Genomic DNA, 24,217 nt, shown 5'->3' on the forward strand with positions numbered 1-24,217 from the left:
GCATCAAGACCCAAGCCATTAAGAATCTGGTGGTCATAAAATCTGTCAATCCAAAATTATCTGCACGTCAACAAACCAGCTTTGCTCTTTCTCTATCTCTCCCACTAGGCTGCATACTCTGATGTCCTATTCCGGTGTGAGGGTTGGCCATTGTGCCTGAGAGATCGTGTGGTGATCCAACTCGCCCCCATCAACCCTTTACTGCTCCGACCTGGAGATTTCTACTTGCAGGTGGAACCTTTTGGAGAACAGTCAGCCCGAATCGTCCTCAAAAGTCTTCTTGTGCAGGAAGACCTTCTGGGGCAGGACAATCTGGTACTGCAAGCAGGCTCCAGGGTGCTGGAGGGTCCTGCAATTGAGGGGACGCCCATCCCGGAAACATCCTATCCATGCATATTCACTGAGTCTTGGCTAAGGGAAATAAATGAGGGACGTCAGGGAAAACCTCTATGTCAGTGTGTGCTTTCCTCTGACCAGGGTGTTGTAAAGGTACCTTGGACTGAAGTTGCCAACCCGGAATTCCTTGACAGGCCCAAATCTAACATCTGGCCTGAAACACAGACAAGCACATTTGCAACTCTCCGTGTGAAAGATCTTGAAACTGAGATTCCCGAGAACGAGTCACAGTCACAGGTACCTGTAGACTTCTTACCGCTTGAGATGGAAACTAAGATCCTTCCAGCAAAAGATGGGATGGCGGTTTCTGTTCAGCCGGTGGAGGGTGGTAGCAGACTGGTGAAGGTTGATCAAGGACATCCAATCAGCAGTTTTGCTGGAAAACCTGTTGGCTGGGTCTCTCCTAATACCTGGGACAGCAGGCACAACCGAGAGCTGGAAGGAGAATATGTGGATCTGTTGGAGTTTAACAAGGAGAAAGAGACTTTGGTCCTCAACAAAATAGCAGTCGCTACAAAACCCTTGGGCTTCAAGCTAGTCAGGGCAGCTCAACCTGCCCCAAAAAGCAACGTTAACTTATATGATGAGGACTGTAATCCCTGCATGCAAAACAAACAGCCATCTGAGATAATGCAAAGTGATCCAGAATCCAAATGCAGGTATCGTCAATCTTATGTGGCAGCTCTCCGAAACCCAGTGAATTTTGAGAGATCAAGTATGCTGCCTTCTCTAGATGAAACAAGGAGAGATGTAGAGGAGCTTGAGCCAAGCTGTGAGGGATATGGAGTTGGCCTTAGACTTAAACCTTCGAGTTGTAAATTTGGCCAGACACCAAACCAAGCAGACAGAAACCCGATGCAATCCTTTGAGAACTCAGCCCAACAAAAGCAAAGCCCTAAGATCTCAACCCAGTCAAGTCAGTGTGTACCTCATGACTGTATTTCAAGAGAGAATGCAGAGTCTCTTGACCAACATATGACCCAACAGATCCCAGCAAGACAACAACACAAGTCATTCCTCACTGGGCAACAGGATCTCCATCAGACTGTACTAGGAACTAAGGCATTACCAGACAAAAGACATTACTGTCTGAACAACTCTTTTAGACAAGATTCATTTCAGATGCGGATTAGCAGCCAGAAGCACGCCAAAACACAACACTTACCCAAAATGGGACTCAGGGCTTTACCTGACCACAGTGGTCACAGACAAGATGCTAATCTATGTTTGCAGGGTTTCAATCCAATTCAGCATTCACAAAACAAGCTAACACACGCCTCTGAACAAACACCTGCTCTATTTCAGCCCCAGTGCAGTCAGATCCTTTTCCAAAATGAGAACAGGCATTTGGACTACAAAGTCCTCTGTGATGACAGACATTGTGGAAGAGGCCTAGGTTCACCTGTACAGGTGATCAAAGGTAAAAGCAGGTCTAAATCCCGCTCATCCTCTTCAGTCTCGGAAACAACCAGAGAGTGTCTGCAATCACACAAGCCGACCAACAGAAGCCGCAGTGATGTCTATCCAGAGATCATCCCCATGTTGCCTGCTATCCAGGGAATTAAACACACAGCTAATTTGGTGTCCCCAAAATTAAACAGACGACAAGAAGCAAGAAAGGGTAAGTTAAGTTAGACCACTGCATGTGAAAGGGACTTGTGCATGTGAATTGTTACAGGAATTGAAAAGAAATGAATAAGAAGAAATATTCTAAAAATTCTTTCTGTGGTTCCTTGCTGTGTGTCAACTAATTGCATACAGATTTTTACCCCACATCTCACTTTGTTGTTAAAAGAACATCTGAAGCAACATCTGAAGCCAGACCAACATGCTGTTGCTTAGATCTTTATCTTTAAATGAAAAGCTTGTTCAAACATGACTGATATAAACAGTCGTTTGTACAAAAGCAACTACAACATGTCTAGTTGCCGTCTGCCATGACACATATCGACTGATTTACAGATGACCTTGACCCTGGTCCTCTGCTGAGGAGAAAATATACCCTTCTGAAAGGTCATCTTAAAAGAGTGCAATGTGACACTGGCCAAAGGTCAGGAGTGTGCACACGGCACAGCGTTCCACAGGGGAATTTCTGCAGTCCTTCATCTGATCTCTTTCTTCAGCAGAACAGAATGAAAGCATTCATGAGGACCAAGAGCCAGAGCAGCGAACAGAAATAACTACATCCCCCCCGTTTATGGGGAAGCTGTTAGATGTCTTTGTAAATGGGGAAAGAAGGACCATGGCTTTAGTTTACAAATCATTTTTTCCTAAAGATTTTCTAAAGGGGAGATCAACAGCTCCATCTAGCTGTGACACATTTTAGATTTTCACTCATGCAGTAAGTTCAGAAAAGGTCCAAAAAGTTGAATTAGGTTTTTTATCACCATCTTTATCAATGTTGAAAATTAAAGTCATCTTCTCCTCTTTCTAAGAAGTCTCCTCATCTGAACAAGCTGGAACACCAGTTGTTAATGGAGTAGAGCTCCAGAAATCACACGCTGATCAGTCTGAGAATAGAGTTCAGGAAACTCTCCTTTCCCAGGACCCCACAATCAAGACCCTTCTCCAGCTAGGCATCATCTGTCTACCAGGTATGCCTGCTAATTAATTTTTAATTATGAATTTATGTGTTGATTTATGTGTTGTGGTGTAGTGATTAAAGCTCAGGGATATGAATGATCCATGCAAAGACTAATCTAAGTCTAAGATAACTGTGCCTTTAAACAAGACACTCGAGCAAGAACTGTTAATCCAAAAATAAAAATTGTCAAATTTACTCAGTCTCATCAACAACAAACAAAAAAACAAACAAATAAATAAAAATAGTCCATATGACTTCTGAAGCCACATGATACAGTAGCTTTGTTTGAGAAACAGACACAAGAGAACCAAAGGTGCCATTGTTTAATTCAATACAGGCCTGAATAATATTTGAGAGCTCTGGTTGAAAGGAAGATCATCAGTGATTAATGATTGAATTTAAGTCTGTCTGTTCTCACACAAGACTATCATATGACTTCAGAAGACTTAGAATATAACACAAGCTGTATGGGCTTCTGTTATCATGCTTTTTTATTCAAACTTGACAATCATCATGCACTTTTACTGCACTTTGAAAATTCTGCGTAACATCTCATTTTGTGTTCAACCAAACAAGACAAAAATACAGGATATAAATAATGAGGGTACAGAAGAAAACAACTTAATGAGAAAACAACATAATAATAGTCTAAACATAAAAGTTTTCTTTTGTATGTAGTACTGCTAAATAATGATTGAGGAAATTTGTTTTTACTTTGACCAGATAAATGTTGAGCAACAGGCAGGCCTTTTCACACAGAAAATGTAACTAATGTTATTTCGAGACTTAAGCCTAGTCCCAGACTAAAATGCATGTTTGAGCTGTTTTTACCGAAAGCAACTTGCTCTGACATATTTTAAAATATGTCAGTGCCATTGTTTTGTCTCAAGATGCACACAAGTAATGTTTTTCTAAGGCATGTTTATAAAAGCTACTTAAATGTCCTAATTTAACTAAGGCCTAATCCTGGTTTAATCTAAACCCTGTCTGTGAAATCAGTGGCCTGTTGCATGAAGCTAGTTGAAAAAACTCAGAGTTTCAGACTAGGTTTAGGGTTGACAAATCCAGATAAATCCAGCCTGGTTTAGATCAGGATCAGCTGTTGCACAACGCTCAGTATAAACTTTCTCTGTCAACTCAAGTTTAATCCAGAGTTTGCGATTAACTCTGAAGCACGTGCACCTGAAAGTGACGTGCAGCAAACAGCCAATCACAAGGAACATGCAGAGCGTCCATTTGATTCACTTTTCGCGAGAGAGACACGCAATTCACTTCTCTTCTGAAGATTAAGAGATCGTTATGAAAAATATCATGAAATTAAATGCATTTACAAGGCAGGAATAAACACTGCTGCAGTGAAAGTTTGAGAAGGCAGCTGAAAGAAAATATCTGACTATGTCAATATATGTGAATCAAAGAAATATACCTAATAATTTATAATACATTTATTTATATTAGTTTCACAAAGAGCTCAAATGAATATACATAGGCTTTATTTGTTTAAAAGCTTTATATATTGATGCATGTTTTATATTTATATCAATTTAAAAGCAAAGTTTAATAGCCTATTAATTGTCAATTTATATAATAGGTATATGAATATACTATTATATGAATTATACATAATTAATTCATATAACATATATATATAAAAAAAATAATTAGCAGCAAAAGATGAGCAATTTTGTCTCTAAAATGGTTTCACTATAAACTGATTTTAATTTGGAGTGAGAGATACAGGGGGAGTGGCTTTATTGCAGCAGATACGTGTCACTTTACTCACAGCTGATTGGTCCAGTTTGGGTTTGTGATCTCTAACCCAGAATAAAACCTGCTCCGGAGCAGGTTAGCAATGTAGCGTAAGTTACCAAAGCAATGAAACCCGCTAAAAACTAATCCACCTTCATAACAAATCTTGAATTTACCTAGGTAGAAGCTGAAACCGGCTTTGTGCAACAGGCCACAGGCCATAGAGTTTGCAATGAGATGTTTACAAACAGTTCACCATCTCACAGTGGTAACCATGCAGCCATTTGCAATCCCAATACAGAACATACACAACTTTTATATATGTCTCTCTCCATTCAGTGTTTAATCCAGACAAAGGTCACCTGTTTGCTTTTGCTCCTAAATTCTGTCATGTTCGTTGAAATGGCAAAGATATTCCACGCTCAAGCACACACGCACACAAAATATGAACAGTCTGTTAAATTGTGTTGTTTTTTTTGTTTTGTTTTTTAACTCTGTTCTCTTACCAATACAAGGCAATCGTGACAGAGCTGGCCGAGCCGTGGTTGAGGTCTATGGGGGAAGGAAAGGCTGGGCATCCTCTCAACTCTCTCCTCTGGAGTTTTGTAGACTGCTGCTTTACCTGCACTCCATTCCCAGGTACCAAAAAGATCAGTCTGCTAAATTACCACAAGGGGGCAGTAAGAGACAGTGTAATTTGGACAAGTATCAGTACCAAATATTCAGCGATGTGGATTCAGTCGTCGGTATCAGGCTTGTGCCTTATTTAGAATAGAATAATTACTCAAATTTGTGTTGAATTTGAGAAATATTCATGATATATATTTAATGGTTTTCAGGAAGAAATGGAATGAAATTCAAAAAAATTTCATCTGTGTAATTTTTAAGCAGTTGTTTCACCGACATCCGGGTAAAAGAAACCGGTACTAACTTAGTGGGCTGCTTTTATGTCTTTAGTATTAAACCGCGCTCTCATTTAATACAAACACAACCGGTGTTTATTTATTTGGTAAGAAGCCGTGTAATAAGCGGGACAACAATGTATTAAAAAGTATGCTTGACATTTTGCATTTTTGCATGGCAAAATTAACATCTGCTTAATTGTTTTGACAGTATTAGTGTACTTCAATTTAGTATAGACATTCTCCTGCCAGGTGTTTGCTCTGTATACAGTGTCACTAAATAGCCCTATGGCTAATTACTCTTAAACATTTACTGTTTATATATAGATATATAATTCACTGTAATCCCAGAATCACATATGTTGTAAAATAAAGTGTATGTTTGTTTTTTGTTTTTTTCCAGGATGGACGTCAGAGAGCTGGGACTTACTGTAGTGATTGACAGCAGGAAGTGCCCTCTGCCCTCTGTGTTCTACAAATCACTGCTCATGGTTCAGGTGAGGACCTGCCCAGAAAACAAATCATCACCTCCAACAGCAATACAAACCTGAACACATCCTTCATATGGTATGCACACAATGATTGTATTTCAAGTGCAGTGAGTGCATTTCAAGTGTGTGTGTGTGTGTATGTGTGTGTGTGATACAGGAGCAGGCCCTTCATGCAGTGCATACTATATTGATGCTTGTTGATAAAGACTCTAATCCTCGCCCAGAAAAACATCCTGGTCTACAGGTAATTAACACCCCCAAACACACTCATTGTACCCAGCAATTACACCTTCATGGAAACCTGCAACCCTTTAATTAACACCTAGAATGTCTGAATGTCAGCTATCCTTGTCTGATGTCTCCAGGAACTAAGTTTTCATTGTTGTTGTTGAAAGGAACAAATACTGTGACAGTAAAGACATTTATAATGTTAAAAAAGATTTCTATCTCAAATAAATGCTGTTCTTTTGAACTTTCCTGAAGAATCCTGGAAAAAGTTTTCAAAGTTGATAATCATAAGAAATGTTTCTTGAGCAGCAAATCAGCATATTAGAATGATTTCTGAGGGATCATGTGACACTGAAGACTGGAGTAATGATGATGAAAATTCAGATTTGCTTCAATTACTTTTTACAATATATTCACATAGAAAACTTCGATTTAAAATTGCAATAATATTTCACATTTTGTACTGTGTTTTTGATTAAATAAATGTACCAACTCTTTCTTTTAAACAGTATTGGGTAATATCAGTGCTTGGCTCCCACACACACTTGTACAGTACAGTACAATATGTTAAAGTGCATGATCATTTCTTTCAGATAGATATTGTGACAACACTAAAAGCTCTTCATAAGACAATTGATGGACAGCAGTTGACCTCTGACCTTGGTGGAACCTTCCCTTACCGTCATGAGGACTGGCTACAGTTTCATCAGGTAGGAGAAGAGTGGCAGTCACAAAAACTCCCGGTAACATTGTCCTTCTGATAGATGTCTGTAGCATTTCAATGACACTGATGCTGTTAATGTGAAGTTTGTAGGTCCAAGCAGGGACGATATGTAGAATTTCTGTTCTATCTGCTCTTATCTGTACTTCTAAATGTTGATGCACAGGCACTGAAACTGACCTTTCCTGACCCTACTCATAGTTTGAGTAGTAGTGAGAGTTTCTGTAGTAAGAATGTGCTATTATGTAATCAGTTCTCTCAAACCATCAGTATACAGCTGTTGAAACACTTTTAAATAGACGTGATAGAATTGCTCAATAAGTTCTAGTGAAGTAGACCGTGGTCCATGTATTTCTGACCGCAACAAATGGCTTTTTGTTTCTTTAAGATCTGATGCACTTTAACTTGCATGTAACAAACCAACTTTTCCTAGGCTTACGAGAATTGATTATAAATTAAATTTAAACTTGATGACTTGCAGCAGAGTCTGTCTGCTGGCCACATGCTTTAGATTCCTTCTGATGATTGAATGTCTGTATAATCAGCAGGCACAGTATAGAAAAATATCTAACGTATGTTTTCGATATGTATCTTTCAGAAACTTTCCCTCTTTCAACTCGACCTTCAGGCAGCATCTTCATTACTTCAGACAGCAATCAGGAGGCTTGATGTTAAAAAAATGGACACGGCAAAGGTAAACTGGATTCTGCATGTTAATTTCTGAAACTCTCATTGAATACAGTACACTTTTATATCCTATTAAATTAAAGGTAGGGATGCACCAATATTTAAATTTTGACCAATATGATAAGCCAGTAATTATTTTCAGACAACTGATAAATGGCTGATATTCTGTACTATTTTGTATAAATTAAAGGAACACTCCACTTTTTTTGAAAATAGGCTAATTTTCCAACTCCCCTAGAGTTAAACAGTTGAGTTTTACCGTTTTTGAATCCATTCAGCCGATCTCCAGGTCTGGCGGTACCACTTTTAGCATAGCTTAGCATAGTTCATTGAATCTGATTAGACCGTTAGCATCTCGCTCAAAAATGACCAAAGAGTTTTGATATTTTTCCTATTTAAAACTTGACTCTTCTGTAGTTACATTGTGTACTAAGAATGATGGAAAATGAAAAGTTGTGTTTTTTTAGGCCAATATGGCTAGGAACTATACTCTCATTCCGGCGTAATAATCAAGGAACTTTGCTGCCGTACCATGGGTACAGCAGGCACAATGATATTACGCAGCGCCTGTGACCCCCTGCTTGCACAGGGAGCATGCCTTGCAACCATGGAGACATTTGTGAGAGGCGCTGCGTAATATCATTGCGCCTGCTGCACCCATGTTATGGCAGCAAAGTTCCTTGATTATTACGCTGGAATGAGAGTGTAGTTCCTAGCCATATCGGCCTAGAAAATCACAACTTTTAATTTTCCGTCAGTCTTAGTACACAATGTAACTACAGAAAAGTCAAGTTTTAAATAGGAAAAATATTGAAACTCTTTGGTAATTTTTTTGAGCGAGATGCTAACGGTCTAATCAGATTCAATGAACTATGCTAAGCTATGCTAAAAGTGGTACCGCCAGACCCAGAGATCGGCTGAATGGATTCGAAAACGGTAAAACTCAACTGTTTAACTCTAGGGGAGTTGGAAAATTCGCCTATTTTCAAAAAAAGTGGAGTGTTCCTTTAAAGAAAAATAAAACGCTACACACAATCATTATAGTTGCTACAAATTAATACAAGAATAAAAACTTAATGCACAGTATAAAAAATTAAAATTCATTCTAAAATTTGGTAAAGATTACATTTAACATTATTAGTATTTTTAAAGGCTAACTTTAAGTGAGTGTTAGGTGACAGAAATATAAAAATAGGACAAATGAGCTTGTAAAATTAAATATTCACTATGGCCCATACCAATAAATTATACAAACAAAAAAATTCTGAAATCATCCATTATTTTATATTGTGCACCCCTAAATAAACGTACAAAAAAGGTACAAACCTCATTTAAAATAAATAAAAAGGTTTACGTAACATAACATGAACATAAATGTGTGTGTGTGTGTGTGTGTGTGTTGAGTTTATATAATGTTTATTAAAAATTTTGTTTGCAAAAAAACTAATTCAAAATAAATGCAAAATTCAAAAGCTCATTTATTTAATTTGACCTCCTGAGGAATGCTGCTCCTTAACTAACCAAATCAATCATTCAGGATGTACAGTCCTGCATCCAGGAGCAAAGGAGTTCCATGAAGATGGTGCTTGAGGACACACGACTGGTCGCCCTCCAAAGAGAGGGTGGGTCTATTCTCGCTAGGATGAGGAAGGAGGAGTCTCGATTTGCTCAGTCTGAAGACTTCAGGTATTTCCCTCAGTATGTTTGAATCTCAGCAGGTTCAAGTCGCCTTGATCATGATTAGAGCTCAGCTGTGCCCATAATGTTTGGACAGCTGTTCGGTCCAAGTTAATCCTATTTACCCAACAGCAAGAGCCTTTATACACACAATGGACTCCATTGGAGAACCAGTATACGATGTGAAACACAAACTTAAAGGGATAGTTCACCCAAAAATGAAAATTCTGTTATTATTTACTCAAGTTGTTCCAAACCTGTATGAATTTCTTTCTTCTGCTTTTTTGAAGAATATGGGTAGTGGATTAGAACAGGGATTAGATTCTGGAAAAGTATGACCAGTGTGTTGAGAATTAGTCTTTACCAGCCTGTAGTACTCAATATTTACCATAAATTAATTAAAAACTGTAAAACATGTTATATTTACAGTATCTGCATGTGTTTTGCAGTCGCTGAGAACACACAACACTTATATGTGGCCTTTCTCTCCTGCAGGGACTCTCTGGAGTCTGTGACGTGTCTGTATAACCAGGTGGAAGAGGCTGTTCACACGCTAGTGATGAAATCCAACCAGTCACTGCGACATCTAGAACATGTTCTTCTGTTAAGAGAAACAGAAGACTCACTCAGCACAGTATGCATTACATCCCCTCACTGAAAGCGTGTTTATGACAGATAATAAGCACAGCCCACAGAAAGCACTTCAACTCTGAAAATAACACAAGACAAACATTGTGAAGTGAAACATGTCTGCTGCAGAGAATAAATCAGCCATTGTTACAGCAGATGGGCAGACAGTCTCAACCTTCATAGTGAAACATAACATCACTGCGCTAAATAAAGTAATTGTACTGTAATTCTTCTGAAGAGAACATTTTGAGAAAAGGCTAAAAAGACCAACGAATTTTGGTGCAACTACATTTGTGGCACAATTTCTTTTACCACAGAAAATAACTTTGACTCTTCCGTTAATTAAAGTCATGGTTACAGTAAGGCATATAAAATGAAAATAAACAGGGCAAAGCAATACATGTTAAAATGCACAGTTCAGTTAAATTATATTATATTCAACCATGTAAATCAGGGAAAGATGGTAAACTGTGGCATAATTTTAATATTAGATCCACTTATTAAAACAATTATGAATAATTATGAAAAAATGTTAATGCTTTAACAAAAATACAAGCTTCACATTTGTGCTTTTAAACTCTCAAAGTTCACAGTCCCATTTACTTTGTGAAAATAGTTTGTGTTGTTCACAGATCCAAACATGGTGTGATGCAGAGGAACAGTCATGGCAGAAGGACAAAGACAACACAGAGAAAACCCTGCTGAAAATAGAGCAGAGACTACAAGACATTCGAACTGTTCTTATACAAGCAAAGGTAACAAATCCTGAAGACATTCACTCAAATATACTCTAGTATGCAGACTACCAAAAGAAGATGGATTATCCAGAATATGAATGTTATCAGACTTAAATTGTGTGTTATGGATTTATGTGGACTGCTGAGTTCAAATTAATCAAAAAGTAATAAAAATACCAGACTGTTTCTGATAATGAAAATGGTTCAGGAATGTGCAGTTTTAAATATATAATGATAAGAGCTAGCGGTTTATGAGATTTCAGACACCTTGGAGATTCTGCATAATGTGTAAGGGGAAAGAACATATTCTGTGTATTTTTGTTTTTCTAGGAGAAAAAAGAAAAAGGGATGTTGTTGATTAAGGAAGTAGAGAGAAAAATCAAGGGAATGCATTATCCTGAAATAGATGTTTTTCGTTGTAACACCACCACTTTCAAAACCAACTTGACTGGGTTTCTCTTGAAAGCCGAGGAACGTAAATCTGAGCTGGAGGCGTCTATGGATCTGTATCGTTTCTGTGAAGAGGTTAGTCAGCATACATGGACAATAATTAACATGGACATTTTACTTCTGCAATGTGACACATTTCTCTGTGAAACAATTAGTGGGATTAACAATTAGTAATTAGCAATTAGACCACTGGGGTTATGGAAAACCAACAGGGAATTTACTGTGTTCTCCAGAAATGAATCAAATCTTAAAACGAATGGAATTTTTATAGTTAATAAACATTTCTGAGCAGTAAAATATTGTGCAGAGCAGTAAAATATTTAATTTGTATTGCTCTTGGGAAAAATAAAACTTGCTTGCAAAATGCAAACCATACATATTTTTGATTTGTGAGTGATTCAATCTTTTGAGTCAATTCTTTTCAGTGGATCAGTCAAAACCAAAATTATTTCTGAATAACAGAAATTATCTGTCTGAATCAAAATTATTTAAAACAATTAACACAAACAACTGGACAGGTCATGGGAAAGTCTTGGCATTTCATTGGGTAAAGATTGTGGGAGCACCAAAAATAACTGATAATAACTGAACATCAAATCAGCATATTAGAATGATTTCTGAAGGATCATGTGACACTGGAGTAATAATGCTGAGAATTCAGCTTTGATCACAGGAATAAATTACATTTTACAATATATTCAAATAGAAAGCAGTTATTTTAAATTGTAATATTATTTCAAAAATATTTCTATTTTTACTGTATTTTTGATCAAATAAATGCAGCCTTGATGAGCAAAAAATTTTTTTTCAAAAACCTTTCAAAATCTTATTCCAAACTTTTGACCAATAGTGTATATATAAAATGAACTAAAATAATATACCTATATTGTGTTATATATATGCCATTACTTGTCCATAATAGGCTTGAAATTACTTTTTTCTTCTTTGTTTTCCAGGCCTCATCTCTTGTTAAAGAGTGCATGGAGTATTTAGATCACATAAAGAACAAAAACTCTCCCACATGTGCCTGCTTGAGTACATTGAAGGCTTTTGAGGAGCGTTTCAAAGACTTCTCTCCCCAACACTTCCAGGACAAGAGTAATGCGCTGCTAGAGAGGCACCCGGATGGGATATGGATGTGGAATGCGGTCTGGGCTCAATGCCGAGACATCAGACAGAGGCTCACGGAGATACTGCATGCCTCTTATAGAAATCAAAAGCCTCTGGGAACGCCACAAAAGGAAAGTGCAGCGTCGAGGCAAGATGAGGCCCACTTGAAAGGTCCGACCCAGAGGGTAATTAGCACTAGCCTTGGAGAAAATGAAAGCGACCCCCAAACAAACCCTGTTGGCAGTCATATGAAGACTCGAAATAGTCATGATAATGAGACAGTTATGCATTTCCAGCCTCTGAGGAGAGACACATCATCAGTGGGCCCACATTGTGATCTGATAATGACTGGAAACACGGACAAAGAATCTGCACTGATTGAACTGCCTGGTCAATCAGTTCAGCTAAAAGAGGAAGGAAGAAGTCAGCATTTCCACCAAAGTGACAACAATGTTTCCACATTACACTATGGCCTGATGAAAAAATTAAGGAAGTATCCTCTGATATACTCTCACAGCGACAGTGATCTCAGAAAGTCAGGCCAGGTCAACAAGCATGACTGCTTTCCACCTTATAAAGCCCTGGTCCGCTCGCATAGCGAAGGCTCTGGTTTACGATCCACTAGTTATAATGTTTCTATGAGCAAAACCAATGCTGCAATCAAGGGCAAAGTCCATGTGCACAAGCAGACATCTGCAGCTTCCTGTCCAGAGAGTTTCTTGGTCATTGACTCAGACAGAGGATCATGGGATGAACAGAGCTCTAGACTGTCTCACCATGACAGCTTCTGTTCTAGCGCTTCTGGACTGAGCCAAAGTGACATAAATGAGAAGTTCAGCAGTGACACCAAATCTGATGACAGCACCTTGATTTCACCAGCAACACGCTCAGATAATTCAGTCCAAACGCAGGACGCGTCCATCTGCAGGCCTGTCTATATGCTGGATAACAGCAGTACTGTACTGTGAGTTAAATGTAACTAATATACCATGCAACATTATTTTAACGAGAGAATCATAATGTGAAGATACAGAGAAGGACATGATGAGAAAGAACGTCTCTGTTACGTATGTAACCTTAGTTCCCTGAGTAGGGAACGAGACAATGTGTCAGAACGCTGTGGGAACTCCTCTGCGTGATTGCTTTGTGAAGCACGTATGAAATCAGTCCAATGAAGTGATGGAACATCATAGGCGGGTGACGTCACTGACCAGAAAACTTTAAAGCCTACCCGAAAACACACTCATTCAGCTTCTGAAAAACTGAAGCAAGTCGCTTACGGCCATGCTGGGAGTATGACAGGGCGACGCAGCGTCTCGTTCCCTACTCAGGGAACTAAGGTTACATACGTAACCGAGACGTTCCCTTTCAAGGGAACTCAAGCTGCGTCGGAATGCTGTGGGAATGCTCATACCCACGTCGCCATATGAGCAAGTGGCCATCCATGTGAAAACATTGCGCACACTAAGACAACAGCACCTGAGCCCCTGGAGTGGTGCCAAGGTCAAGTTCGTAGAACCTCACAAATGTATGCAGCAAGGACCAGCCTGCTGCATCACATACCCCCTGGAGAGAAACTCTTGACAGTAACGCTTTAGAAGCGGCCATACTCCTAGTCTAGTGAGCTCATACAGCCAAAGGTGAAGGCTGACCAGCCGACTAATAAGCAAGTGAGATGGCCTTGACCACCCATTTGTTCATCCTCTGCTTAGATGCAGGGTAACCTCTCCTAGGTGATCCGAAACAAACAAACAGCTGTTCTGATTTTCTCCACAGGGCAGCTCTGTGGACATAAACATCTAACACAGGGCAGAGCAGATTCCGTTTCTCCTGGTCTGACATCCGGAAGTGAGGAGGACAGATGGTCTGCAAGAACAATGGGTCTTACGATATTAATAGGGACCTTTGGAATATAACCCGGCATAGGGTGAAGGAAGGCCTTAACCATGCCACATGCAAATTCCAGGCACGAGGGAGATAAGGAGAGGGCCTGAATGTCTCTGATTCTTTTGAGAGACAAAATGGCAAGCAGAAAGATGGTTTTTAGGGTGAGAAACTTCTCAGAAACTTCTTCGATAGGCTCAAAGGTAGCCACTGAGAGGCCTTGTAAAACAACAGCCAAATCCCAAGCCGGCACCCTTTTGCGAACTGCATGTCTAAGTCTCAGAGTGCTAGCAACTAGCAACAGATGGACCCCGTCCCAGCGAACTCTCTCCAGAACTCCCGGGAGCAGAGCAATCGGGGGAAATGTGTACAGACGTAGCCTCGGCCATGCCTGCACCATGGCGTCCTGCCCTGGTGCTGGGTTTACCATGGAGAACCATAGTGGACAATGAGTCGTCTCTCGAGACGCAAATAGGTCCACCTCGGCTTGACCGAAGTTCTCCCATAGGAGCTCCACCACCTCGGGGTGAAGTCTCCATTCCCCGGGCCTTGGCCCCTGTCTCAACAGGATGTCTGCTCCGTGATTGAGGTACCCTGGGATATAAACTGCCTTGATTGAGCAGAGTTTCCCCTGAGTCCACAGGAGGATCTGATGAGCCAGTTTGTATAACGGGCGCAACCTCAGACCCCCCTGATGGTTTATATACGAGACTACTGATGTGTTGTTGGAACAAACAAGTACATGATGGCCTCTCAGGTCTGGGAGGAAGTGTTTCAGAGCCTGAAACACTGCCAACATCTTCAGGCGATTTATGTGCCAGGTGAGATGATGGGCCTGCCACAGACCCTGGGCAGAGTGACCACTCATGATCGCCCCCCAGCCCGTGAGGGATGCATCTGTCTTTAGCATGACATGATGACCAAGAGCCCCCAACACAGTTCCCTGGGAAAGAAACCAAGGTTTTTTCCATATGACTAAGGCACAAAGGCATTGCCGCGTGACCTTGATCATACGGAACGGATTCCCCCTCGGAGAGAACCCTTTGGTTTTGAGCCACCACTGTAATGGTCTCATGTTCAGCAGGCCAAATGGTATCAAATGGTATGCTGCCATAAGACCTAACGGCCTCTGGAACTTTGACCGTGAGTGACTGGCCTAGCTTTATGTCTGTTACAGCTGATAGAATCGATGTTATGCGGGCAGGCAACAAACGAGCCTGCATTGCTATTGAATCCCAAACTACACACAGATAAGAGAACAACATCTCGATGTTGAACCGCCATCTGCTCCGAGTGAGCTAGAATTAATCAGTCGTTGATGTAGTTTAGAATGCGAATGCCCCGCATACGCAGAGGCATCAGAGCCGCGTCTACACATTTGGTGAAAGTGCGGGGTGACAGAGCTAGGCCGAAAGGAAGAACTCGATTTTGGTATGCTTCTCCCCCGAAAGCAAACTTCAGAAACTTCCTGTGTTGTGGGAGGATGGATACATGGAAGTACGCGTCCTTTAGATCTATCGTGACAAACCAGTCCTTGGATCTGATTTGTGACACAATCTGTTTGACAGTAAGCATCTTGAACTTGAGCTTTGCTACAGAGCGATTTAACTGGCGCAGATCTAAAATTGGATGCAACCCCCCAGGAAGGAAGACGGGCACCGTATGAAGTGGTGAACGCCATCTGACTTCGGAGGGGATCGCCCTCAGAATCCTGATGCTTCTTCTGGCATCAGGATTTTTTTGACGAAGCCCTCTTAGAAGCAATGACGGTCCTCAGATCAACCTTGCCCTTTGAGGACTTCAACTGCAAGCGTTGCCCCGTCTCCCAACTCCTCGGAGGGGGAGCACGAGTAGCAACGATCTGCTTCTGTTGCGCCCTATGTGAGGAGCTTGTACTCGGTTTCAGCTGCTCCCGCCCAGCAGCCGCAGAGACCTTTATTCGGCAGGGGAGAAGCTGTTGAAGCGCTGCCGCCTGCTTCCTAGTTTGTTGATTCAGCTCTGCACAGATCCAGACGTTCTGCCCTTGTCTAATGCCTTTCATAATGTTGGGAACATGGGCTGGCATATGCAAATATTGGGGGCGTACACCCCGACTGTTACGTAACAGTCGGTGTTATGTTGAAATTGGCCTGTTCTTCGGAGGTCTTTTAAACAAATGAGATTTAAATAAGAAGGAGGAAACAATGGAGTTTGAGACTCCATTTCCATGTACTGAACTCTTGTTATTTAAGTATGCCGAGGTAAATTCAATTTTTGAATCTAGGGCACCTTTAAGTGGCTTGGTGGGCAGTGTTGGGGCTTTAAGGGATGATGCACCCTGAGGGGATAGATGGCTCGCGAGCGTCTCTTCTGCCTCGGGCATCGGCCCATAACCATGCTTTTTTATACCAATCAGTACTATATGTGGAAGTGTGTAGTGTGAATATACAGTATGAGACCGGTCTCTTCCACGACCTCGACACCTCAGTGTGGAGGTCTGGAAAAAATGGTAAGCCCCGACGTGGAGGTTGAGCTAATCTGGATGGAAAAAATCGCTCATCTAACTTGCTTTTAGTTTGCAGCTCTTGTTTTTAGGCCGGCCAATCAATGTTTAATTTGGCCATGGCACGAGTTAAAACCTCCAGCAGTTCCTCACTTGCAGGAGACTGAAGTGACGAGTCTTCAGTTTCTCCTGTTGCTACACTAACCACATCCAATTCCTCAGAGCTGGATGCTCATAGTGCAGCTGCCTCAACCGGGGCGGAAGAAATCGCAGCGCAAGCTTCCAAACCCCGAACTGAGACATTAGATCTGACAGGTGAGGGCTGAGAAAGGGCAGAGCCCATCTCAAACAACACACATCTGGTGTGTACCCCACCCATAATGAAACGAGGGCGAGTTGTTCGCTCGCCATAATAACGATAATGTGCTTGTGTGACTGAAAGACAGACAACAATAAATAGGACACACGATTTCACATATAGCTCTTGCTAAAGGCACAGAAGCTGAATGAGTGTGTTTTCAGGTAAGCTTTATAGTTTCCTGGTCAGTGACGTCACCCGCCTATGACGTTCCGTCACTTCATTAGACTGATTTCATACATGCTTCATGACGCAATCACGCAGAGGCGTACGCAGAGGCGTTCCCACAGCGTTCCGACACAGCTCGAGTTCCTTTGAAAGGGAACTTATCATTAATTTTGTTTTGCATCAATCATGTTCCAATTAAAGAGAAAATAATCAAATGAGATGAAGCACGTTTTATTTGTAAAGTATTTAATTCACTAGGTTATCCAAAATTATAGTTTCCATTATAAATTCAAAGTACAATAATCATTACCACATGGTTATTAATAAAGTTTTAATATTATTAAAATAATAGTTTTACTATTGTATTATACAAACATATATTTCCCTTTATAAATAAAAAAATCATCACTACATGGTTATTTTCTATAGTTTAAATATTATTAAAATAAAATTGTTTTAATATTAGAGTAAAATAATATTTAATACAAAAGTTTTATTATTATCTGAAAATATGGATTCTATTATAAATTAAAAATAAAATAATCATTACCACATGATTATTTATTATAGTTTAAATATTATTCAAATAAAATATTTTTTGTATTATAATAAAACAATATTTAATAAAATAGTTTTAATATTATATTATCCAAAAATAGTTTACTTCATAAATGAAAAAAAAAATCATTACCACATGATTAATGTATAAAGTTATAAATATTATTTAAAAACAGTTTTAGCATTATAAGAAAATAATATTTAATAAAATAGTTTTGATAGTTTATTATACATAAAATTATCATTACCACATGATTATTTAATATATATATAAGTTATATATGTTTTAACATATATATATAATATAAATATTTTAAATATTATAATAAAACAATATTTAATAAAATAGTTTTAATATTATATTATCCAAAAATATAGTTTCAATTAAAATTAACACACAGGTCCACACGATTTTAATATTATAATAAAACAATATTTAATAAAATAGTTTTAATAATATCATATATATATATATATATATATATATATATATATATATATATATATATATATATAGATAGATAGATAGATAGATAGATATAAACATTATTTCCATTGCAGTGAACTAGATATACAGTACTGTATGTGATGTATATCATATTTATTGGAAACCATTTTATAGTATATTTAACATATGCCTCTGGGTAAATGTGATGATTCCTAACTAGTTCTTCATTTTAACTCATATTTTAGGTCAGGACAGAAGCATCAGTAGCATCAGTGTCCAAAACATATCTTAAATTGAATTATACAAATGTGTCCTTGCTGTAAATGTTGTAAGATTATTGAATTATTTACCTTAGATCTGTTTGTCTGCTATGTATTTGTAATTATAGATGTCAGTATTGTAGAAGAGAACAAAGATCCTGTCAGACAGTGCCAGAGAGGGATGCATATATTTTGTTTGTTGGTGTCCTGACAGTAAACTCCAGCGCATCATGGAGGAGCTGCTTCAAACGGAGAGAGAGTATGTGAGAGCGTTGGGGTACGTCGTGGAACACTACATCCCGCAGCTGGAGCGTCCCGACGTGCCTCAGGACCTGCGGGGACAGAGAGGAAGCATCTTTGGAAACCTGGAGAAGCTGCGAGACTTCCACCAGCATCACTTTCTTCAAGAGCTGGAGCTGTGTCTGAAGGAACCCTTCTGTGTCGGACGATGCTTCTTAAAACACGTGAGTGCTCTGAGCCCCAAATCAGCTTCCAGTTAGAAAAAAAAAAGATTTGTATGTACTGCTGCTTCAAAGAACCTAGAAACCAATACAGCTATAATGAAAGAACCATACAACTCAAAAACAAATGCATGTCCAGGTCACATTTCACCCCAAAATGATAATAAATATGTCATTAAATTATATTTTGCAAGGAAATTATTGTATTTGTTTAATGTCTTTGTGTGAAGACTTTATTGTCTTCACACAAAGAATCAGAAAGCACATGCAAAAAGCCCACTGTGTGCACCAGTGATTCAAACATTTTGTCTCTCATATCCAGAAAGAAAACTTCGGCCTGTACGCATTATACAGCAAGAACAAGCCACGCTCTGAGAGGCTGCTCATTGATCATGGGAAGGAGTTTTTTAAGGTGAGTCCTTCCTCCATTTGCTCTCAGTTTTCTTTCATAAGTGACACAAATTTGATATCTTAAGGCAAACACATTAGTATTCATCAGAATACATGTTTTAAAGGGTTAATTCACACAAAAATGAAAATAATGTCATTTATTACTGACCCTCATGCCATTCCAGACCTGTAAGACCTTTGTTAATCTTCGGAACGCAAATTAAGATATTTTAGTTGAAATCCGATGGCTCCGTGAAGGGAGCAATGACATTTCCTCTCTCAAGATCCATTAATTTACTAAAAACATATTTAAATCAGTTCATGTGAGTACAGTGGTTCAATATTAATATTATAAAGCGACAAGAATATTTTTGGTGCGCCAAAAAAACAAAATAACGCCTTATTTATTGATGGCCGATTTCAAAACACTGCTTCAGGAGCTTCGGAGCATGTCGAATCAGCGCTTCGGAGCGCCAAAGTCACGTGATTTCAGCAGTTTGTTTTCCTCTTGAAAGAGGAAATGTGATTGCTGGCAATGCAGGCCTCATTGAGCCATTGGATTTCAACAAAAATATCTTAATTTGTGTTCCGAAGATGAACGAAGGTCTTACGGGTTTGCAACGACATGAGGGTGAGTAATAAATGACATTATTTAATTTTTGGGTGAACTAACCCTTTAAGACAGACACTGAAATGTACATTTTCAACATAGCTACTAAAAAACAAACACTTTTATGCAGTGTAAGAAAAAAATGATCTCACTAGCTATGTTTCCATCCACCTATTTTTATGCACATTTTGAGATTTTGCATAAAAAAACACTGGATGGAAAGATATGCATAAATTCTAAAAATGCACATAAAAAACTTAAGCAGGATGTTTTAAAGGTACAAAGACCTCTTATATGTCAAAAGATTAAGGCAAATTTGATTTCTCATGACTCCTTTATTACAAATACATTCAAATCAATCTATGAATTCAATATTATATGACCTTCAAAAACTAAAGGTTTGCAAGAATTTGTATGTCTCTAAAGTACTACGTACATTAAGCATCTGCAGAAGCTCCTTCCTGTTGCAAAATAATAGGGAGTTTACAGTAAGATTATGAAAGAGTTCAAATGGAAATACCAATGGTAATGCGATATTTCACACTTCTGATAAAAACTAAAGTAATGCTCAAATACATGCCAGAACAGGCTTCATCTCGGTTGAATTGGGAAATGTTGCTGCCGTTCTGCTAATAAATCTATCTGATAAAGCTTTTATTTGACAGAAATGTGACTTTATTTGGAATGAGCAGCAATTTAACATGATTAGCAAAAAATACATGTCAGAATACACCACTTTTACAGAAAGGACACGCCTATAGCCCAAACTCAACATGGCAAAGGAGAATGTCAAATAATTAAGATGCAAATAATAATAACAATTATTTAGTCTTGACTTTGCAATAAAGTCAAAGCAGTATTGATGAAAATATCTTAACCTAGCAATTTTTATTTTAAAAAACAAATAAGATGTGTACATAAGGGTTATTATAGTTAACTGAAACTAAAACCATGAAAAACATTTTTTGTTGCTTGAAATAAAAATAAATGTTAACTTAAATAAAACTTCATGCACTAAAATAACAAACTAAAACTGAAATAAATTAATGTAAAAAACAAAAGCTTATAAAAATGACTAAAACTTGAACTAAAATTAAAATGTTAATAATTTGTATCAAAATATTAATAAAAACTATAATAAAAAAATAATAATAAAACATAAAAGGTCCTCTTCTGTACCATTATTCATGTGTTTAATAATTACATTCAGTACCTGAAGAATCAGTTCTTTGATTGTAATACTTCTGATGCTTCACTTCCAAATGCTTTTATTAATTATAGTAATATAATGTCATTTGCAGCAGAAACAGCAGCTGTTGGGTGATAAGATGGATCTGTCCTCATATCTGCTGAAGCCGGTGCAACGCATCAGTAAATACAGCCTGCTGCTGCAGGACATGCTGCAGGAGTGTGAGTCCGGAGCGCACGTGGCCCGAGAGCGGTTGGAGATACAGACCGCGCTGGAAATCATACAGTTTCAGCTTCGCCATGGCAACAATCTGCTCGCCATGGACGACATTCAGGACTGTGATGTGAGTGAGACAAAGTTGTTATTTTTAACTAAAACTAATAAAATAAAGTTGAAATAAACTAAAATATACTCTACTGTGCAGAAGTTCGGAGTCAATATGTTTTTTTATTTTTTTTTAAAGAAGTCTCTTCTGCTCATTAAGGCTGCTTTTATTTGATGAAAAATACAGTAAAAACAGTATTATTGTGGAATATTATTGCAATCTAAAATAGCTGTTTTCTATGTGAATATATTGTAAAATGTCATTTATTCCTGAGATGCAAAGCTGAAATTTCAGCACTATTACCCCAGTCGGCAGGATTCTGTGATGAATAGAAAGTTCAAAAGAACAGCATTAATTTGAAACAGAGAAATCATTTGTAACATTATAAATGTCTTTAAACTCTTAAAAATAAATGTTCCAAAAGGTGGTTTTCACAGTGATGCCATAGAAAAACATTTTTGGCTCCTAAAAGAACCTTTCAGTGAACAGTTCTTAAAAGAACCTTTTTTTTTTCTTTGTGTGATGAACATTTTTAAAAAAAAAATTCCACTATAAAGAACATTTTGTGGAATGGAAAGGATGATAAAGGAATTTTCAGAGTGTACTGTCACTTTTGATCAATTTAATGCATCCTTGCTGAATAAAATTATTAATTTAACATTTGATTATTAACATTTGAGCAGTAGTGTAAATATAAAAAAATAAAAAAATTGTATTAAAAAAAATCAGAAATTAGAAATTGCAACTAACAGAAATAATTTGAAGCTGAAAATACTAAAACTATTAAAACTACAATTAATTTAGCTAAATAGAAATATTTAAAAAAAAACTAAGCAAAAGGATTAAAGCACATAAAATTACTAAAACTTTAAATGAAAGCTGTTAATTAAAAAAACAAGCAATGAAAATATTAATAAAAACTATAACAGTACATAAATATAATACTAAATAACACTGGAGTGAAAGAGATGAGATTACAACATCTCAGAAAACCCCAAAATCCATTTTAGTTTACATAACTAGAATTAGAAAAGCATGTTATGACAAGTGTCACTACTGCTGTTGCACATTAATGATTAATGATTTATGATTTGAACAAAAGACTATGCATTGAACTTCAGTGTTTAAAATGTTGAATAGTGGTGCTGTTACTTTACTGATCAGACGATTTCCACCTGCTTGATGATAAAATCCCACAGACTTCGTCGATTGTGTAAATTGGTTCACTTTTGACATTCTACTAGCTATAAATAACTTTGCAACTGCATGTCTGTTAACTCTCATTAGAGTATTAGTAGACTGTCTGTTTAATATCTACTAACTCTTTATTTTGATGTTCCACCAACAGACATTCTACTGACTATGTCTACTTATTCTACTAACCCTAACCCAACACCTAACCCTTTTCTACTAGCCTACTATTCTCTAATGAGTTGGTTGACATGTAGTTGCAAGGTTACTTATAATTAGTAAAATGTCTAAAGGGGACCATAGAAATAAAGTGTAGCCATCTATTCTTTTGGCCAGTAATAAACCGCCCAGTAGCTACTGTATAGCAATACTAAAGTCCACTAAAGGCAAAACACCACTCATCATTTCTTCAGAAAATGTGGTGTTTACTATCATAAATCTATTATATGTATTGTTTTACATAATAAGGCAGATATATTTGTCTGCAAACTAAATGTTGACAAAAATAAAAAGGATATTTTTGTAGAAGAGGAAGGTCAGGCATGAGGTAAAGGCGAGTTTTGCCCACATCACACACTGTCTGTAATTAGAAAGATAAATACCTTCATATTTCATGCATTTATTTTTAGACGGCATCCTTTAAAAAGAAAAGAAGCTCAGTGGGTAGAGAGAATAAAAGATTATGCCTGCTAGTAGACTCCCTCCACCTGCACATCAGCGCAAATTTGTGCTTATAGAGACGAGTTACTGCACTCTTATGTTATTTAAAACTCTTTTTAGAAGGCCACTATCCTGAACACAAAGAACTGCCAAAAATATGATTGTATTCAAGCAGGTCAGTTTATGGCTTGAGGGGGAAAATTCTGCCATTATAAGCCCCCCCCCCACCCCAGCATTTTTTAAAAAGTCACCAGCAAGCGCCAGCATTTTTGATCATTTTCACAAAACTTTAATGGCCCCCAGAATATTTCGCCGTATTAATATCTGAAAATGCAATATATCAAAAGAAAGAACAGAGGCTCTACTTTTAAACAACAACAAAAAACATTTTATCCTTTCTTCATTTAAAAAAGCAACATTTTGAACAAAAAGCTGAGAAAATCACATTTTTCGCAAAGACTTCATCCGGATTCTATTCAGAAAGATAATCAAAACATAGATGGAGTTCATCAACACCCCCAAAGCTTCACAGTAGAGGTCTTCACAGGTCCAAAAATTCATACCTGAAGAGATCGGTAAATGTGCTACACGGAACCGACCCGGGCCCCATTTTGAAAGTTGGACCCGAACCCGTGCAGAACCGAGAAATGCCATAAATGTACTACCTGGAACCAACGCGGACCTGTCTATTATTAGAAAGCTGGACCCGAACCCGGCTGTCGAATCACAGACCCATCTGGACCCGATCAGCACATAGGTCTATTCCACAGCAAATTGCTATTAATAAACAAGTTGCGAAAATAAAATGTTTTGTCTTACCTAATGTTAGTAGCTTTCTCCCTTGTACCTGACTGTGATGCACAATCCTCCT

The 24,217-nt window shown here is 38.1% G+C and overlaps 1 protein-coding gene across 3 annotated transcripts in view; it reads left to right on the top strand.

The window, feature by feature from the left end:
* The window catches only part of quo (quattro), a 47,715-nt gene that overhangs the window by 16,312 nt on the left and 7,186 nt on the right, over nucleotides 1-24,217 (top strand). Inside the window, exons 3-17 of one of the 3 annotated variants that reach the window (XM_048200140.1) lie at nucleotides 109-2,017; nucleotides 2,832-2,990; nucleotides 5,245-5,368; nucleotides 6,035-6,128; nucleotides 6,280-6,366; nucleotides 6,944-7,060; nucleotides 7,670-7,765; nucleotides 9,296-9,444; nucleotides 9,931-10,069; nucleotides 10,698-10,820; nucleotides 11,133-11,327; nucleotides 12,209-13,326; nucleotides 18,735-18,984; nucleotides 19,304-19,393; nucleotides 21,286-21,513. In XM_048200140.1, coding sequence (XP_048056097.1) covers nucleotides 109-2,017; nucleotides 2,832-2,990; nucleotides 5,245-5,368; nucleotides 6,035-6,128; nucleotides 6,280-6,366; nucleotides 6,944-7,060; nucleotides 7,670-7,765; nucleotides 9,296-9,444; nucleotides 9,931-10,069; nucleotides 10,698-10,820; nucleotides 11,133-11,327; nucleotides 12,209-13,326; nucleotides 18,735-18,984; nucleotides 19,304-19,393; nucleotides 21,286-21,513 — 4,878 coding nt within the window. Of the gene's footprint in view, nucleotides 1-108; nucleotides 2,018-2,831; nucleotides 2,991-5,244; nucleotides 5,369-6,034; nucleotides 6,129-6,279; nucleotides 6,367-6,943; nucleotides 7,061-7,669; nucleotides 7,766-9,295; nucleotides 9,445-9,930; nucleotides 10,070-10,697; nucleotides 10,821-11,132; nucleotides 11,328-12,208; nucleotides 13,327-18,734; nucleotides 18,985-19,303; nucleotides 19,394-21,282; nucleotides 21,514-24,217 lie in introns of all 3 variants that reach the window. The other 2 variants (XM_048200138.1, XM_048200139.1) reach the window with 2 other exon arrangements.

This window comes from Megalobrama amblycephala, linkage group LG8 (genome assembly GCF_018812025.1).
Source record: "Megalobrama amblycephala isolate DHTTF-2021 linkage group LG8, ASM1881202v1, whole genome shotgun sequence".
NCBI lineage: Eukaryota > Metazoa > Chordata > Actinopteri > Cypriniformes > Xenocyprididae > Megalobrama > Megalobrama amblycephala.